At 37.2% G+C, this 20,987-nt stretch overlaps 2 protein-coding genes across 2 annotated transcripts; both read left to right on the top strand.

Annotated features, from left to right (window-relative positions):
* The first annotated feature begins 5,622 nt into the window (after positions 1 to 5,622).
* On the top strand, positions 5,623 to 7,352 carry LOC122017231 (cytochrome P450 71A9-like). The gene is made up of 2 exons (XM_042574793.1): positions 5,623 to 6,596; positions 6,659 to 7,352. The coding sequence occupies exons 1-2, from the start codon at positions 5,700 to 5,702 to the stop codon at positions 7,262 to 7,264; spliced, it is 1,503 nt and encodes a 500-aa protein (XP_042430727.1). The 5' UTR covers positions 5,623 to 5,699; the 3' UTR covers positions 7,265 to 7,352.
* Positions 7,353 to 15,295: 7,943 nt separating this feature from the next.
* Positions 15,296 to 17,117, top strand: LOC122013434 (cytochrome P450 71A9-like). The gene is made up of 2 exons (XM_042569721.1): positions 15,296 to 16,340; positions 16,402 to 17,117. The coding sequence occupies exons 1-2, from the start codon at positions 15,441 to 15,443 to the stop codon at positions 17,005 to 17,007; spliced, it is 1,506 nt and encodes a 501-aa protein (XP_042425655.1). The 5' UTR covers positions 15,296 to 15,440; the 3' UTR covers positions 17,008 to 17,117.
* The last annotated feature ends 3,870 nt before the right edge of the window (positions 17,118 to 20,987 follow it).

The following is a 20,987-nucleotide window of genomic DNA, read 5'->3' as shown; positions in this document are numbered from 1 at the left end:
GAAAGTAAAAGAATAGACAAGTCTGTTTTACTTCGTTCGGAACCTAGCTCGACTCCTACTCGAAGGTTCGCGATCCTTGATCACATCGATGGACAATCCACTATAACCCTTCTTTCCGAGATCCTCGGAAAGAAGCAGATCGTACAAATGTGCAGAGTAAGATAGTAACAGCCTACTATCTTACTTGAATTAAGTACAATGCAAGTTAAACAAATATACCGATTACTTGGATAGAAGATGTAGCTCGATCGGCACTTCTTGGATGGTACAACAACTTGCTTGATGGATGTGTAGAAGAGTAGTAGCACGAACATCTTTTTCACAGAGATGATATCAGAACCCTTTTTTCAGCCATGGACCTGGAGCTTCACTTTTATAAGAATCGTCAACATTTGGTCGACCGATCCTTGGGTTCGGTCGACCGAATCCGCTCCCTTCCTTCCTGGCTGGAGTCTAACACTGGCTCGATCTTCTGCATTAACTGGTCTTTAAGGGTTCGGTCGACCAAACCTATTTTTCGGTCGACCGGACAGCTTCCTTCCTTGTTTGTCGAAATTTACTAAGATCTTCATTCAATGCTCCATTAATACTGATTGGATCGGTCGACCGATCCCTGGTTCGGTCGACCAATCAAGCTTCGATTGGACTGTGCTTCACTTTGGTCTGAACTGATCTCAGGTCTGAGTCAAGATGGTTCGGTCGACCGATCCTCCTGTTCGGTCGACTGATCAGGCCGAATCTGCAAAACAGAGTTAAACAATATTCCTGCAAAACAAAGGTTAGCACAGTAATATAATACATGAGTAATAAAATAAGACAGTAAAACTGTCTTGATCTCAACTTGAAAACCAACCCGGTTTCTTCAGTTGGATCAGCGACCTTAGGTTGTTCCCTTCAGGAACTCGACCTCACTGTCGCTCCTCCAGTTGCTTACCTGCCAAACATGGTCCTCCAGACCTGTTTGGACTTTTGTCTGCTCAGTGTCTGATCGCCTGATCCACTAAGACTTTTCCTGTAATATTATGTTAGCCAACAGCAATAATAATAATAATACAGAAAATAATGGTAAACCTAAACCTAGATTTACCGAGATCCGCTGGTCCGGTCGACCGCACGCAGTCAACCGAAAATCATCCGATCAACCTTGCTTGGAGTTCACTCCTCCAAGACTTCTCGTTACCTAAGGTTACCACCCCCTATGATTTACTTCATCTGGCTTCACTCATCAAAACCTAAGGTCACCACCCCTTAGGATTTTCTCCACTTGGCTTCACTCACCAAGACTCAGTATTTGGCTACCCAGGGATCAAGTTCTCCAGACCTATCCACCTGGCTTCCATGATATACCAAGATTTCTCTTGCCTAGCCTCCAACTAGGACTTCCTTTGCCTAGCCTACAACTAGGACTTCCCTTGCCCAGCCTCCAACTAGGACTTCCCTTGCTTAGCCTACAACTAGGACTTCCCTAGATCAAGCTCCATACTTAAACATATTTGTCTGACATTAAAACCTTGGAGGTCGATTGCACCAACAGCACGCGTGCACGCTTCCAAGGCGAGCACACATCTCAAAGCTTTTCCTAAAATGACTTGTCAGTAAAGTGTCCCTGACACAGTACCTTAACGGGCCGAGCATATCTCTGAAGTGACAGTCGAACCTTCCACCGTACGATCCTCTGGTAGCCCATGCCCGGTGTCGGCGGCATCAATTCCCAAAAGGATGTTGAGATATATCAACGAACTGTACCACCAGGCCGAGCGGGTTGGCCGCTCGGCCGTCTATTCGTCGCTCTGGTGCCCGTCCGGTCGGTTGAAACCTCAACACTCGTCTGTTTGTACGCAGTTCCACTCTGCCACTGTCGAGCCCTGCTGTCATGCCGAGCGAGGTAGCCGCTCGGCCGAAGTCGAACTCTGCCAATGCTAAACTTTGCTTTCTGGCTGAGCGGGGTAGTCGCTCGGCTCGGCTTCTATGCGTCGTTCTCCCTTGAGCATCGGTTGTTTGAATGCTCCCCGTGTCGAGTCGACGGCAGGTTAGAGCCGCCTCCCTGGTCGGAGCATTCCTCGCCCGACCGGCCGATGCTATATCCACCTTGACTTTGACCTCTACCGTGGCAGCAGGATGGTGGGGCCTTTTATATATATATATATATATATATATATATATATATATATATATATATGATGTGGTGATGATGAAAGGCGGAAGACGAAAGAAACTCCATTATGAATGAGACTTTAGTCTCACATTGAGAGTTTCAAAATATATTGGTTGGTTTATATTGATTCACATGCATTGATGGTGTGAACAAATACATGGGGAGAGACTATCTCTCATGCGTGGGTACAAATCTAGGGCAAAGATTGCATTGAACCAAGTTGACTCATGTGCGAATACGACTTGCGCGCGCCCTCCTCTTTTGTCGTACATCTCTTGCTCAATAAATTACAAATGGTAGCAATAATTTAAATTTGGTTAATTCCTTAAATCTCTAGAAGATTGTTTTTCTAACAATATACACATACATACACATGCCTTTTATTGATTCCAAACTCTATGTGTGCCCTAAATTCCCCATGTTAACCATTATGATTTATAGCTGTTATGCGCTTATCAATATTGATTTGAGTTGAATAGGATCTCATTAACTTCAGTCGAGCAGGATTTCATCTGTGAACATGCAACTATAGCATGATTAGAGGTGCACTGGAGCCGAGTTAATTATAAATTTATAGAATTGAATAAGCATGGAAAAGATTAAGAAATTATTCGCTTATGTAATATTTAACTTTAATTTTTTAATTTATTCTCTCCTAATAATAGGAATAGTCGAAAGAGGACCACCAGAGTAACAGATTGTATAACATGAGCAGAGGTGAGATCTTATAAAGTCAAGTCACTATTAATTAATAATAACTGATTAGTACTATAGTTTATTGATTGCTATAATATTGTAGTATATTGAGTAAAAAACAAAATGAGATAGGCTTTTGACACATTCTTTTCATGGTTTAGAGTGGCTGGATAAGATGGAATCTTTCAGCTAGCTTTCCTTTTCTACGCATTAATTATGAATGGAAGGATTAAGAGTTAAGAATTAACTCTTTTTTTTTAATAATTAAGGGGTGTATTTAATCTTAAATTTTTAATTAGTTTGAATAACTAATATGTATTCAATCTAAAGATCATATAGTATTAAAATTTGACTTTTTAAAATCCTATGAAAATCTTTTGATATCTAAATTTTTATGATTTTTCATAGATCTTTTAAAATTATTTGGATACCAACTTTAAACACTCGGTAAACTTTAAAAAAAAAAAAAGTCATCTATTCATCATTAAGTTTTCTATAGACTTTTAACCCAACACGTCTTTCTCTTTTCGACCGTCATTGCCTCTCTTTTCCCTTTCTCCACGGTTCTGTCTCTTTCTTACTCCTAGATCGAACTCCTTTGTCATTGAATCTGAGCTCCATCTGCTAATCAAGTGCTCTCTTTTTGTTTCCTCAACTCTTCTTCGATCTCTCTCACAGGCAGATGAACAACTATTAGGATTACATTGTTTGACTTTATTGATTTGGTTCGTTCGAAAGAAATCGTGGTACTTTGTATTTTTTTTTTTTTAATTTGTTGATTGAAGCATCGACTCTCGTCTGAGCATCAGCTACCTTGATTATTGTGTGATCGCCGATTTGTATGTGCATATTTTGTTTATGAGTGTATTTTGTTTGTATATGTGATGGTAAAAATTGATCTTTTCTCGTGTTTTCCTTTTTTGTCAATTGGATGAATTTTTGGTGCGATATGGGATTTCCGATTTTTCGAAATTGCATATGTTATTTATATTTGATCATTTTATTCCATGAATATGATTTGATAGGTAAATATTTTGTGTGGATGGAAGATATCTGAATCAGTGTCAATTTTTTACTTCATTTAAAGGTGTGTGTTATCATTTCCAATAATTTAATGCACAAGACATCACCTAGAAAATGAAAAGGAGTTATTCAATCTTCACCTAGAAAATGAAAAGATTTTTCTTGATTCCGGGGTTAACGAATTTTTTTTATCAAAAATACCCTTCGATAAAAAAAAACATGAAAAAAAAGAGAAAAATGTAAAAAAATATTAAAAAATATTTTAAAAAATTTAAAAATTTAAAATTTAATTTTTTTTAAAATAAATAATTTTAAAAAATTTAAAAAATTAAAAAATAAAAATTTTAAAAATTTTCAAATTTTAAAAAATTTAAAAATTTTAAATTTTTTTTTTAAAATAAAAAATTTATAAAAATTTAAAAAATAAAATAAATAAATAAAAATTAAAATTAAAAAATGTAAAAAAATTAAAATATATATATATAAAAAATAAAAAAACACATAAAAAAAAGTAAAAAAATACACAGGAAAAAGAAAAGTAAAAAACATTAATAAATAAATAATAATAATAATAATAATAATAATATTATTATTATTATTATTATTATTATTATTATTATTATTATTATGTATAGTTGGTTTGGTAACTGAGGGTAATACAGTAAAATATTAAACTAGGGTATTTATTAAAATCTTCAAACAAACAAGTTTTTGTTGCATTACCTAGGTTGAACCAAACAACATTTGGTTATGTTTTACCAAGGTTATACATGATGACTTGAACCAAACGCACCTTAAGAGTATTTGAAATATTTAAATCACGGTTTAAAATATTCAAAATAGTTCTTCTATTTTTATATACAACACAAGTCGAGCTTGTTTTGACTTATGTCGGATTGCATAATTTTCTTTGTAAAGAGTATCGTTTTGATGAATTTTCAGTTGAATTAGATAATAAGTTTCAGCATCCTTACTAGAACAGATTCACGATGGTGATTACTTTGATCAATTATTTGATACTCAAAAATAACAATGAGTAAATGTCATAATGGATGGAGAGATAGTAAATGGAATGTGAAGTTATGTTCATCGTATTGCCAATAATAAATCTTAGATTTTTTTTTTCTTTTCCATAAAAAATTATTGAAAATATATCATAAATATTCCGTACTTTTTTAATATCATCAAAATTATATTAAAATGTGTGAAATCAATAAGAAAAAAATAAAAATGATCATAGAAAAATTCTGCTTTTATTTTTTTTCTAAATATATTTTTATAATTTTTAAATTAAAAAAAAACATATATGAGAATAAAATTTTTCTTCTTAATCGTTAGATTTGACTGTAGTATTATATAATGATTGATAAGATATTATTAAATTATAAGATTCATAAATTTACATAAAAAATGTATAAATGTCTGTAAAATCTATCACATGCAATGCTATAACAGTTTCCACATCGCTCTTAATAATCTCAGTGTTAATATCTATGTGAATGTACTGTAACTAACTGTAGCATTTAACGCGTTAAAGAAACTGAACGCTGTTAAAAATTATATATATATATAATATTATATTACTATTAACACGTCATGCGTTAATAGGGTTGTACATGCTGTAGAAGTTGATAGTAAAACTATCAACTTTATAAAACTCATCATCAAAAAATAAATGAAATTCGTTAAAAAAAAATACCCCTAACTCTTCAATAATTTCTCCTTTACTTCTCCGTACCAGTTCTTTCTGAGCTCCCGAAACGTTGCCACGTGTCCGTATCTCTCTCTTTATCAACGCTCCTCCATTCCAATTGATTCCACAGCCATGAATCCAAACGGCTGCATTCTGATCTTCTGCTGCGTTGTCTCGATTCCTCTGCTCTTCCTTCTCTTTCGCCGGAGTCATCGCGGAGAAGGCAGAGATGGCCAATGCAAAGCCAAGCTCCCGCCGGGGCCGCGGCCGCTGCCGATCATCGGGAACCTGCACCAACTGGGCTCCGCCGCCCCCCACCTCGCCCTCTCCGCACTTGCCGCCGAACACGGACCGCTCATGTACCTCCGCCTTGGTTCCGTCCCCACGCTGGTCGTCTCCTCCGGCGCCGCCGCTCGCGACGTCTTCAAGCACCACGATCTCGCCTTCTCCGGCCGCCCGGCGCTGTTCGCCGCCACCAAGCTCAGCTACGGGCTCAACGACGTCACTTTCTCCCCTTACGGCGAGTGCTGGCGCCAGGCGCGCAAGGTCTACATGGTGGAGCTGCTGAGCGCAGCGCGCGTGCAGTCCTTCCGGGCCGTCCGGGAAGAGGAGGTGGCCCGCACCGTCGCCTCCATACGCAGCCATCCATCGCCGTCGCCGGTGAACCTCAGCAGGATGATGCTCTCTCTGGCGAACAACATCGTGTGCCGCACCGCGTTCGGCGGCGATGGCAGAGGGAACAACGACATCGACCGGATTCTCGCGGAGGCAGAGGAGCTGTTGGGAGGGTTCTGCGCCGGTGACTTCTTCCCCAGGCTGCGGTGGCTCCACAAGCTCGACGGCCTGCAGGCGAGGGTGGAGAAGGTCTTCAATCAGCTGGACGACCTCTACAACAAAGTGATCGCCCAACACCTCGCCCAGGAGGATCACGACGAGGTCGACATGGTCGATCTATTGCTCCGACTACACCGGAATCCGACAGACAAGAATATCATCAGGGGCATGGATCATGTCAAGGCTCTTCTAATGGTAATCCTATTCACATCTTCGCAGATCTTCGCATAAATTTCTTATCGACGAACGGATTCCAGGACATCTTTTTGGCGGGAACAGGTACCTCCTCTGCCACGATAATTTGGGCAATGGCGGAGCTGATGAGGAACCCTAAAGTCATGGAGAGAACGCAGAAGGAGCTCCGACAGGCCATGGGAGACAAGGGCAAGGTCGAAGAGTCCGACCTCGGAAACCTCGACTGCCTGAAATTGATCATCAAGGAAGCCCTGAGATTGCACCCGCCGGCCCCTCTCGGGATTCCCCGCGAAACCACCGAGCGGTGCACCGTCGGGGGCTACGAGGTCCCGGTGGGAATGAGAGTGTTCATCAACTCCTGGGCCATCGGCAGAGACCCCGACGGCTGGAGCGACACCGAGGAATTCCGGCCAGAGAGATTCTTGGGCGACGAGGTCGACTTCAGGGGGAACCACGACTTCTGTTTTCTCCCCTTCGGAACCGGCCGCCGGAGCTGCCCGGCGATCAATTTCGCAGTGGCGGTGGTGGAGCTTGCGCTGGCGAATCTCTTGTATAGTTTCGACTGGGAGCTGCCGTCGGAGGTGCATGAATTGGACATGGAGGAGACATTAGGAGTCGTCGTGCACAAGAAGAACCCTCTTCATCTACTTGCTAAACTGCATGTTTGATGATTGTATTACTTCACTAAACTATCATAGTTTGATTATTATATTATTCGTACGATTATCAAAAATAGTAAATTTGGTGTTGTCCCTATCATCTTGCTAGTTAGATGCTTATATGATTCGTACGGTTGTCAAAACCACCCAAAAAAAAGAGTACGTTTGGTGTTACCCGGGGCTACGGTGAAAGTGGACAGACTTGTTAGGTAATAGGTATTCAAATTTTATCGAGGGCCTATTATATTTAGAGAGTTTTAAAATTTTATGACACGTTGGATTACTTTAATTTATTTTGACGATGAAAAATTTTTATAGAGCTCTAGGATAGTCATATTGTAAGAATTACATACTTAGATTATCAAAAAAAGAGTAAGTTTGGTATTACCCCTGGGGATACGATACGATGGTAAACAGTGGGACGGACTCCCTAGGTAAAAGGAGTTTCAATATCATCTAAGGTAGATTACACCTAAGGAATTTGAATTACTTGTGACATTAGGTCGTTCGCCAAGACTCATCCTAAGGAATTTGAGTTACTTGTGACGTTGGACCGTCTGCTATGACTCATCTGTACTTCCTGATTTATCTTGGTAGTCAATGAAAAATTTTCGTTGGGTCAAGCCAGTCACCTTCAAAATTAGTCGAATCATGAACACTAGATACTTTGATTATAAAACAAAACATGAGTAAATTTAGTATTCAACTTGATAAAAAATTATTTATACTCATTCAATCGTACATAAAATCAATTAATTGAATAAGCTTTCATATGTGTTCTATGTTGGAAAAACCTACGAATGAAAAAGAGTAGTTGATGGAAAAAACTCCATTGTCAATGGAAATTTTAGTCTCACGTTAGGAATTTTAAGGCACGATGACTAGTTTATATGGAATCATAAGTATTGAAGTTGCCCTGAGGGCAATTGTGTAATGATTAGACTCTTCAACGGATAATTGAGAGATCTAAGGTTCAAATTTTAACTATGGTGCACTGTAGGAGATTTTTCCTCCAGTGAGGAGTGGACCTAAGATTGTTGACTATTTGGATGGATCTTCATTAGCGCTTTCCGATTTACCATAGTGGCCGGTGAGGATACCTGGTGTCAACTAAAAAAAATATTAAAGTTATGAACATATACATGGGGAGAAACTCTCTTTCATACACATTAGCATTGGGGAGGAGGGGTGCAAATCTAGGATTCATATTGTACTAACCAAAGATGACTCGTATGTAAACATGACTTCCATGCATTGAATGTCAGATTGATTGGGTTAAAATTTACCCAAACAAATCAATCATTGTTTTCTCATCCAAATTATTTTTTTTCTTGTTGCTAAGTGTTATGGATGCATTAACATAAAATTAATGTAGAATTTGTAACTGTCGATTGAAACAGTCAAAAGGCAATGAATGACCTTTATTCGGCCATTTGCTGTAGCTAAGGTATGAACTCCGATATAAGGAGGAGGTCATGACCATAAGCAGTAGACAAGGGCATAAGCAAAAGCAAAGAAATTCTCTTTCACCTTCGTTCCCCGTATTTTCCTCTCTATATTGTCCATTTCGATCAATGGTCCCATGATAGTAATTGGGTATTTTTTTCAGTTTGCCACAAACATTCTGTGATAAATTATGTTTGTGGTATTGTCATTGTATCATGGGAAATAGATGTCCATCGTAACCTCGAAGCACTATATATTGGAGAGGACAAATTTGTTTTAAGGAAGCTGCGTCAAATACAAGCCTCGACATTTCCTTTTCCCAATTGGACGACCCACTCGAACTCGATAGTCAAGCGACTTGCATCTCGACTCAATAACACTCGGCTTCAACTCAGGAGCACTCGACTTCCACTCAGCAAGCTTAGCACTCGACGTCCCGACTTAGAACTTAGAAACTCGGTGTTTCAACTCGGCTTCCCATTCAAACTTGGGAAACACTTGAGAAGCACTCGGAGCAGTCTTCCTACTTGCGACAACTCAATTGGGTTCAGGCTGTGGTGTTCCTTTTCGGGAACACCAGACAAAGAAGCTTATCAACCTAATCTTGACTGACAGTTTGAGATTATCTATTCAAGCTATCTTAATGAATAACTCTGAATTGTTTCTGTACGTAATTTCAATTAAGATTATTTTTTATAACTCTGGCAACAATCTCTGATAAATTGTGGAATAACTTCCAACATTCTGTTTATTAATGTTAAAAATTGTCAATTATTCATAAATAATACTACGAGTAAAATTTATGAATTATATTTATCAATAAAATTCTTAAAAAACTTCTAAATATTATATACTATGAGTATAATTTGTGAATTATATTTATCAATAAAATTCTTAAAAAACTTCTAAAAAATAAAATGTATCACTGTCTAGAGGTAATTAATTAAAGAGAGGAGCTTACGACTTGAGGTAATTAATTCTCATATTTGACACTATTTTGATTCCTTACTAAAGATTCTTTGATCGTCTTGAGATAATTAATTAAAGATAGGAGCTCACGCCCATCCCGAATATCTTTTACACTAAAATCCTATAAAAGGAGATTTCTCTACTGAAATCCACCACTGCACTGACGATCGATGATGAAATTTCCTCTTGCAACGTAGCCAGATCTGTATGGATTCACATGAGTTAGAGGGCGTCAAAACTCATCCCGGTAAGATTCCTTCGAAACTTAAGTCATATTAATAAAATATAAAAGAAAAAAAAAATCTAAAGTTAGGATTATATTAGATACTATAAATCCTTTCATATTAATGTTAACTGTGCATTTATAAAGAATTATATTCTAAAATCTCAAGAGTATATTTGATTCATGTATAATCTTGATTATGTAATTATCAGATAATCACATAACCGACTATGAGTAATAAAACATAACCAAATATTGTTTGATTTAATCTAGATACAAAAACTTATTTGTTTAAAGATTTTAATAAATAACCTAGCTAGTTTAATATTTTACTATATTACCCTCAGTTACAAAATCAACTACATATAATAATAATAATATTATTATTATTTAAATTCTACTATATTTTACTATATTATCTCGTTTTTCTTTATTTTTATATATTTTTGTTTTTTTGTTTTTTTTTATATTTTTTATTTTTTTAAGTCTTTTTTATTTTTTTTTTATTTTTTTAATTTTTCCGTTTTTTTCTATATTTTTATTTTTTATGTTTTTAACTTTTTTATTATTATTTTTTAGGGGTTTTCTATTTTTTATGTTTTTATGTTTTTTTCTCATTTTTATGTTTTTTCTATTTTTTTTATTTTTTTAAAGTTTTTTATTTTTTTATTTTTTTATTTTTTTTTCTTTACATTTTTTTTATCACATTTCTCTTATCCGAAGATATTTTGGGTAAAAAAAAATAGTTAATCTCGAAATCAAGAAAAATCTCAGTTTTTTTGAGATTTTCAGATTTCTAGTTGCATGTCCGTTTTGCTGACGTGTCGAACATAGAACATTACTCGAGAATCATTGATTATCTAAATCAAATAAGATTTTTATTGATAATCTTAAATGAATAATGAATATTATCAAAAATAATCTCTAACTAAACACATCCTAACATATTACTAGATCTCAGGATTGCGATTTGTGAATTGAGAGTTGTGCACTCAAAGAGCATTATTATACCTGAGTATCACTTTTTTTTAGTTCATCCATTATTTCTGTTCTTCCGTGCAATAATGCAGAGGTCCACTTCATCAAACTGTACAAATGAATAACTTGGACAACTTGGACACTTCATGATCGGCCATGTTTTGTCAAACTTGTCATTTTCGAGTGAATTATTTGCATTTTTTTTAAGTGAGCATCTATCCAACTTACATCCACTAAAATGACTAATCCTGAAAAAATTTACTTAATTTGAATAATATCTCGCATGTGTACATATTACAGCAACTTTAATTAAATAGGATCTCATCTATGCACATACAACTACAATATATGCACACATGACATCTTAGTCAAGTCAATATTAATTAATAACATATTGTAATAATTATAAATCATAACTTCCATCTGTATAATAAAAATTGTCACCTTAACGATCTCCTTAATATCGACCTTAAAAATCTAAAGAGATAAATTAATCTAAATAATAGTTATGATTAATAGTTATTATAATACGTGCAAAACAAGTTAGTGTATTGTAGTAATTATGAATTATAATTTTATAAGGAAAGGTAATTTGAGTAATAAAAATGATTAGAGCATTTGCTTTTTATTTCTTAGAGTGGGTGATTAGATGACATCAATCAGTTTAATTTTCTTTTGCTGCACATGTATCATGTGATATAAGATGATTCATTTACCCAGTGTTTCTGTTAATTTATCTCTAGTTAATACAGACAAAATAAATTATGAATAACTACTGATTAATAGTACATATGATCAAGATATTAAAAAAATATATACTCGGATACACTAAAATCACTAAATTTCAACCTCATGATATCATGATCTCATATGACAACACCAACCTACAAAAATGAAAGGAAGAAATACATTTAAGGATTAACTATTATTAAATGTTATATGGGCATCTCTTTTCCATAAAAAGTCAAGGACGTTTCATTTTTTAAAAATATCTCAATTTCAATATTCTTACAATAACTATGACTGTCTATTCGATGTGTTCAATATCTACTTATAACAAGTAGCAATTAGTCCTACCTGCTAAAAAAATATAATATAAAAAATTAATTATTTTAATTAAAAATTATTATACATAAAATATTATTATATCAAAATATTTTAGATAAAAATTGTTTAAATTTGTTGAGAATCACGTTGAATTAATCAAAATTATTTTATAACAATTATAAAAGTTATTAAGGAGTTGTTATAGTTTGCTACACAGTTATAAGTTATAGGCTTATAGTTAAACCTTAAATAGTATTCAGTTTTTTATCAAATTAGATAAGTTTTTAAAATATCCAAATCATATATCATAATTTCAAAATTATAAAATCACATGCCCTCTTTCTATTTTTGCCCCCATCCTTAAATCAATTCAATTGATTGAATCAATTTCATTCTGTTTGAAAAATCTATCAGCCGGTTTCGATTAAAATCGACTGATGGAGTTAGAGACCTCGGAATGACATGAAATAAATTTCTATGTGTTCGTCTAATTATTCTGATTGTAAAAATACTATCAAATATTAATTTGACCTAATAATTAAGAACAATAATTTTTTGAATATATTCATTTTTAAAAAAATACTGTTCTTAATATATTACATCAAAGTGATATTTGATAGTATTTTTACAATCAAGAGAACTAGACAAATACTTAGAAAATGGTTACATGTCATTTCAAGGTCTTTAGGTCTATTAGTCGATTTCGGCCGAAATCGACTGATGGACCTAGAGACCTTGAAATGACATGAAACCAGTTTCTATATATTCGTCTAGTTCTCTTGATTGTAAAAATACTATCTAATCTTGTCCGAAAGTCGGGGAAGTGGATGCTAGGGACGTGACACTCCTGCTGACCTCCGAAGGACCTTGCGCTTGCCTGCAACACAAGCAGCGTCAGTGCCGAGCCGGGGAAGGGGTTCTCGGCGATGACCCTCTGACGCTCAAGTCAGTCTCCAATGAAGCAAGAAGTAAAACAAATTGTAGCGCTACTGTAGAGATCACGAGAAAAGCATACATCCGTCAATGCTTGGACTCCCCTTTATATAGGGTTCCTGTAGCGTGTGCGCACGCTTCTTAAAGCGGGTGCACTGTCCTAAACCTTCTGCGAATAGTCATGTTAGTAATTAAAGTGTCCCTGACACAGTACCTTAACAAGCCGAGCATATCTCTGAAGTGACAGTAGAAGCTTCCGTCGTACGATCCTATGTCTGACCATGCCACCTGTCGGCGACACTAACTCTCAAAAGGATGTAGAAGGATATCCCTCGGTATTTGTGGCTTAATCGAACGGGGTGGTCGCTCGACTGGAGCGCTATCTGGCTGATGAATCTACTACTTGGCCAAGCAGGATAGTCGCTCGGCCGATACTTCCACTCTCTGGTTGTTGCACATGTCCAGACCGAACGGGATAGCCACTCGGCTGTAGTAGCATTATCCGCATGTGGCTCGCTCGGCCATGACTCTGCTCTGCTGATCCGATTACTGATGCAAGGCCGAGCAAGGTGGTCGCTCGGCCTGCTGCTGTAGACACTTTGACCTTCATTCAATATGTCTTGAGCGTCTTAGCTCGCTTGGTGGCCGAGCTATTGATGATGTCGACTCGGGCCTTTCGTATCTTGGTCGGGCGGCCCACTCGCCCGCTCGACTTGTGATAGGGGACGCTGACCGTCTCGACTTTGACTTCCCCTGTGGCGAAGGCCTTTCCCAAGGTGGGCTCCCTCCCTTATCATTGTATCACTATCAAATATCAATTTGACGTAATATATTGAGAGTAGTGATTTTTTTTTTGAAACTATGGCCGAATGAACCTAAATAAAATCAATGTAGGTTCATTCGGCCAAAATCGGTTGATAGACCCATAGAGCTCGGAATGAAGTGAAACTAGATCTTATGAGTTCTTTTAGTTCTTATGATTGTATCAATTCTTTCAAACATCAATTTGACCAAATATATTGAGAGCAATGATTTTTTAAATACGAATTAATTTTTTAAATATATTCATATTTAAAAAATCACTACTTTTAATATATTGGATCAAATTGATATTTGATAGCATTTTTACAATCAGAAGAACTAGACGAACACATAGGAATTTCATGTCATTTCAAGGTCTCTAAGTCTATCAACCGATTTCGACCAAAATCGACTGATGGACATAGAGACCTCGAAATGACATGAAACCAATTTCTATTTGATTCAATATATTAAGGGCAGTGATTTTTTAAACATAGATTAGTTTTTCGAATATATTTATATTTAAAAAAATCACCACCCTCGATATAGTGAGTCAAATTGATGTTTGATAGCATTTTTACAATCAGAAGGACTAGACAAATATATAAAAATTGATTTCATATTATTTCGAGTTCTCTAAGTCCATTAGTCAATTTTGGTCGAAATATGAATTTTTCAAATAGACTGATTTATTTTTTCTGTAATTTGGTAATTTTAAAACTATGATACATGATTTGAATATTTTAAAAATTTATGAATACTATATTTTAAATTTTTAAACCCTAAATTCGAATACTACTATGGTAAAATATTTTTTACCAACTTTGTTAGAATTATTTAAATTTTATCAAAATCATTTTAAATTGATTAAAATCATTCTAATAATTAAAACAACATAGAATTTACTAAGTAGTTAATGTACAATTATAGAAACTATAAATAATTGCTACACAGTTAATAAACTCTTTCTAAACTATAAATCTTAAATTATTAAAATTTTGAACCATGAATTCTAAATCCTAAATTACCAAATTGATTAAAATTATTTAAACTTTATTAAAATGAGTTTAAATTAGTCAAAATAACTTCAAAACAATGGTAAAAAGTACTAAGTATTAGCTATAATACTATAATAATATTGTATTATCGATAGACATTGTAACAACTACCGAATAATTGTTATATATTTTATTTTTTTTTTAATTAGGTATCCAGTTCTTATGATCTAATTAATTTTTGAAGTAATAGGTTCAATCCTATAAAAGTATTAGGATAAATTAGAAAGTAATAGGTTTAATCCTATAAAAATTTCCGATCGACATTAGGATAAACTAGAAAGTACAAATGAATTATGACCATCCATTATCATAATTTTTTCAAATTACTCACGTATAATGTGCCTGAATGAAATTTAAACTATGATTGTTCAAGAGTCTAGCCCACCTCTTATAGTCACATTATAGTTAAACTGTTGGTCTTGAAACAGATTGACGGGGACGCTGAGAACGAACGTATTCATTTTTTATCATAATTATAATCAACTGTATAGCAGTTAATCGTAGCTGCAATAATGAAGGGATTCTTGGAAAATAAGGCGTTCTTTCGTTCTTTTGATTTTTTTTAGGAACGTTCATGTATCTGAGACGCCCTTTTTAAATTTTTACTCTTAATTCTTCTATAATTTCTCCTAATCTTAACGGTGGCAGTTCTTCCTCAGCTCCCGAAACGTTGCCACGTGTCATTCTCTATATGAATCCTCCTCCATTCCAATTGATTCCATAGCCATGAATGATGAATCCAAACGGTTGCATTCTGTTCTTCTGCTGCGTCGTCTTGATTCCTCTGCTCTTCCTTCTTCTACGGCGGAGTCAACGCGGCGACGGAAGAGATCGCCAATCCAAAGCCAAGCTCCCGCCGGGGCCGCGGCCGCTGCCGATCATCGGGAACCTTCACCAACTGAGCACCAACGCCCCCCACCTCGCCCTATCCGCACTAGCCGCCCAGCACGGACCGCTTATGTACCTCCGACTTGGCTCCGTCCCCACGCTGGTCGTCTCCTCCGGAGCCGCCGCTCGCGACGTCTTCAAGCACCACGATCTCGCCTTCTCCGGCCGCCCGGCTCTGTTCGCCGCCACCAAGCTCAGCTACGGGCTCCTCGACGTCGCCTTCGCCCCGCACGGCGAGTACTGGCGCCAGGCGCGCAAGGTCTACATGGTGGAGCTGCTGAGCGCAGCGCGCGTGCAGTCCTTCCGGGCCGTCCGGGAAGAGGAGGTGGCCTGCGCCGTCGCCTCCATACGCAGCCATCCATCGTCGTCGCCGGTCAACCTCAGCAGGATGATGCTCGCGCTGGCGAACAGCATCGTGTGCCGCACCGCGTTCGGCGGCGATGGCAGAGGGAGCAACGACATCGACCGGATTCTCGCGGAGGCAGGGGAGCTGATGGGAGGGTTCTCCGCCGGCGACTTCTTCCCTCGGCTGCGGTGGCTCCACAAGCTCGACGGCCTGCAGGCGAGGCTGGAGAAGGTATTCAATCAGCTGAACGACCTCCACAACAAAGTGATCGCACAGCACCTCTCCCGGGAGGATCACGACGAGGTCGACATGGTCGATCTATTGCTCCGACTACACCGGAATCCGAAGGACAAAAACATCATCAAGAGCATGGATCATGTCAAGGCTCTTATAACGGTAATCCATTCACATCTTCGCAGATCTTCCCATTAATTTTTGATCGGCGAATGGATTCCAGGACATCTTTTTGGCGGGAACAAATACCTCCTCTGCCACGATCATTTGGGCAATGGCGGAGCTGATGAGGAACCCTAAAGTCATGGAGCGAACGCAGAAGGAGCTCCGGCAGGCCGTGGGCTACAAGGGCAAGGTCGAAGAGTCCGACCTCGGAAACCTCGACTACCTGAAATTGGTCATCAAGGAGACCCTCAGATTGCACCCGCCGGCCCCTCTCGGGATTTCCCGCGAAACCACCGAGCGGTGCACCGTCGGAAGCTACGAGGTCCCGGCGGGAACGAGAGTGTTCGTCAACTCCAGGGCCATCGGCAGAGACCCCGACGGCTGGAGCGACCCCGAGGAATTCTGGCCAGAGAGATTCTTGGGCGGCGAGGTCGACTTCAGGGGGAACCACGACTTTTGTTTTCTCCCCTTCGGAGCCGGCCGCCGGATCTGCCCGGGGATCAATTTCGGGGTGGCGGTGGTGGAGCTGGCGCTGGCAAATCTCTTGTATAGTTTTGACTGGGAGCTGCCGTCGGAGGTGCATGAATTGGACATGGAGGAGACATTAGGAATCACCATGCACAAGAAGACCCCTCTTCATCTACTTGCTAAACTCCCTGTTTAATGATTGTATTAATTCACTATCTTCTTGCTAGTTTAATTTTAACTATGAATGGTTGATTATGTGACTCGTACGTACTTTATCAATTTGATGATGATTATTAAGGTGGTAAATGAATCAAAGTCATAAGCAATTTTGGTTTGGTGCCTGGCCTCCCTAGGGTCATTACGCTAAGGCAAATAACTCCCCTGATTTATCCAATGTGGGATCGTCCGGATGACTTCGTGTTCTCTTCCAATAAGTAAATTTAGTTTGTACCAAGATTATGGTGCAATAGTAGATGCTGTGACCAACTCCCCAGTAACGAAGATTCAAACCTTACTCATGTCCTTACATTCAAGGAATTTGAAAATTTTAGTATGGCGGATTTAATTTATCCTAATAGGGTGTGAAAATTTTTTGTGAGATCGATCACGTTCATAATTAATCAGATTGTAATAACGGTATACGTGGATATTGAAAAAAAAAGGGCAAATTTGGTTTTATGCATGTTTTGTCAAACTTTGTCATTTTCGAACACTTCATCAGCCATCGCCATGTAGTTTCAGTTTCATGCATATTTTGTCAAACTTGTCATCTCGAGTGGATTCTTTGCATCAATGATAAGACTTTAATCCTTCTATACATTGAACCATAAAGATAAACACAATCTCTATCTCAAGATTTCTTCATACTACCAACTGTCTCTCTTGAAAAAACTTGGAAAATTTGCCTTTTCGATGTGAATGCTTCTTGTTTCGTAACTCAAACTTAAGTTCGATATTTCTCGGTGTTTCCAGATTGAGGCTGATACCTTGATAAAGATGGTCACCAAATGTGGGTCAAAATAGTAAAGATGAACTGACACGGAGTTTAAAGTTAAATAGTCAAATTTGCAGGGCCAAGTGGACTATGAAGCCGAGAACTATGGGTGGCTGAGCAGTCCTCTAGAGCCGGTCGAACGTAAATGACCGATCGGACCAACTGAACAGTTACCCTCCACAACTTATAGTAGTCCATAGCCAAAAACCAACTTACCCAATCCGCCACCTGGTCAATCGGGTCGATCATGTTAGAGTGTATACTAAAAGCCTAGCTTTTGGTATAAACATTTATCTAGAAATAAGAATCACATTGGTCAAATGTCTACATTTATGATAAATGTAGTTGTTCAATTAATTTATATTGTAGATAACATGGTGTGTGGTGTCACACACAGAGAATCATGTTATCAGTACCTTATAAATTATAAACAGTAACTCACGACCATAATGGAAAGGAACAAACCATTGGAAGGTCGTAGTGTAATTAGGTATTAGTTTATCTTAACTATATAATTACACTAGTACACTTAGAGTGTATTGAGTAGGACCATTAGAGGTCGTTTTTTTTATACTGACTTTATAAAGAAACAAAGACCTCAGTTATTATGGAAGTGTGTGCTCTTAATCCTAATATAATAACAAGCACATATATTTGATATTTATTTCTTTAATTTATCAATGGGTGAGATTTAGTTCGATGAATCAATAAGCCCGATAAGTTGGGAAATGATATCACTTATAGTGTGTATTGTTGATTATAGAAGGAAACTGTGTCCTAGTGATCTAGGTTGAGAATGTCCTCAAGAGGAGCTCATAAGGATTGTCATGTTAACACCTGCACGTGGACTTAATCCGATGACGATAAGGTTGAGTGGTACTACTCTTGGACTAAGATATTAATTAAATGAGTTGTCAGAAACTCACTTAATTAGTGGACATTTGACATCTTAAACACAGGGAGACTAACACACTCATAATAAGAAGGAGCCCAAAATGTAATTTGGGATTGGTGCGGTAGTTCAATAATAGTTCTTTAGTGGAATGAATTATTATTGATGGAATTAAGTTGTGTGTTCGGGGCGAACACGGGAAGCTTAATTTCATCGGGAGACCAAAACCAATTCCTCCTCTCGGTCCCTATCGTAGCCTCTTGTATATAGAGATTTATACCCACCACATACCCACCTTCTTACCCAACCAATAGGGGCCGGCCAAGCTAAGCTTGAAGCTCAAGCTTAGGGCCGGCCAAGGGTCGGCCAATAACTTGGAGCCCAAGTTTAGGTGGCCGGCCACATCATATTAAAAAGGATTTTTTATTAAAATTATTTTTTATGTGGATATCATAGTTTTAAAAGAGAGTTTTAAAATTAAATCTTTCCTTTTAAAGCTTTCTACAAAAGATTAAGAAAAGATTGAAATCTTTCATTATTTGTAGATTGAAAGGAGATTTTATTTTTAAGAAAAACTTTCCTTTTTGACCATGATAATAATTTAAAAGAGAAGTTTAAAAATTAAATATTCTCTTTTATTAGTTTTTACAAAAGATTAAGAAAAGATTTGATATCTTTCCTTATTTGTAGATTGAAAAGAGATTTTAATTTTTAGAGATAACTTTCCTTTTGGAAATTATCCACATGTTTAGAAGAAGAATTTTAATTTATAAAATTTCCTTTTATTAACCAATCATGAAGGGATAAAAATTATTGGAAAATTTTTATAAATTTCTAGAAACAAATTAGGAAGTTTTAATTCTTGTGTGAATTAAATTTTCCTTGTTTTGGGGAATTAGAAGTGGTCGACCATTATTATTAAAAGAAGAAAATTGTTTTTTAATTAAAATAATTTTTCTTTTGTATGACAAAAGAATTAAGGAATTTTTTATTAAAATTTCCTTATTTGTCAAGACCAAGGATTATAAAAGAGGGGGTAGAGGTGCCTTCACGGGTGATCAACTCTATTATTCTTCTCCTCTCTTTTCCTCCTTGGTGGCCGGCCCTAGCTTCTTCCTCTTCTCTTCTTCTTATGGCCGGCGGCAACCTCTCTTGGAGCTCTTGATGGTGGCCGGTTCTAGCTAGGAGAAGAAGGAGAGAAAGGTGGTTTTGTTTCTTGCATCCATTGGAGCTTGGTGGTGGTGGTCGGACCTCTACTTCTCTTGGAGAATTGTGGTGGCCGAAACTTGCAAGGAAGAAGAAGGTGCTTGGTGGTTCTCATCTCGGAAGATCGTTGCCCACACAATGTCCGAGGTTAGAAGAGGAATACGGTAGAAGATCAAGAGGTCTTTTTAGAAGGTATAACTAGTAATTTTTCCTTTCCGCATCATGCTAGTTATTTATGGAAATAATACCAAATACAAGAGGCTTACGATTCTAGTGTTTCGAATATGTTTTTCGAAGTTGTGTTCTTTTATTTTTCTTTTCCTTGTGATTTGATTGTTCTTTTTGGTTGACCTAAAGTTATTTTAGGAAATTAAATATTAGCTTTCCATAAAAGGTTTTGTCTAGTCGGTGGTGGTTGTTCCCATATCCAAGAAGGTCATATGCCTCGCCACGTCAGTACTGGGAACCAATTATGGAAATTAATATTTAATGGAATTAATAACTTAGGTGATTTGGATCAAATGTGTTAAGTTCCGCAGGAGATCCAAGTCTAAACCTTAAAGAACAAATAGATTAAGTTTTGGATCAAACGTGTTAAGTTCCACAGGCGATCCAAAATTTAATTTAAAAGAATACATGGTAGCTAGGAAAAGGTTCAGACCTTTGTATAAAATTTTTGTACAGTGGAACCTCTAGGTTTTCCGAGTAACAACCAACAGATCAGACGCAATATGCCTCTCCGATAATAGTAAGGCCGAGTGGAGAACAAGCTGATAGCTCCATTTAGTGCAGCCAAGCTGGTGATGTCCTTATCGAGCGGCTCCTAGTCGACCTATAGCAGGACCCACATATATTTCTCACTGTACTTTTTTGAAAGTTTGTGCTGCCGACAACAGAGAATGTCTAGTAAGCAAATAGTACTTTGGAAACTTCTAGCATATCACATCAGAGATTTGTGTGCTCGCTTAAGGAAATGTGTCAGAGACTTTTTGACTTATCTTTTCTTAGGACACTTTAGAAAATGTGCATATACTTTGAGATACGTGCACAGACGTTATAATGACACTATAAAAGGGGGTCTCCA

This window comes from Zingiber officinale, chromosome 8B (assembly GCF_018446385.1).
Source record: "Zingiber officinale cultivar Zhangliang chromosome 8B, Zo_v1.1, whole genome shotgun sequence".
In the NCBI taxonomy this organism is placed as follows: Eukaryota; Viridiplantae; Streptophyta; class Magnoliopsida; order Zingiberales; family Zingiberaceae; genus Zingiber; species Zingiber officinale.
This window is presented reverse-complemented; position numbering and strand designations above follow the sequence as displayed.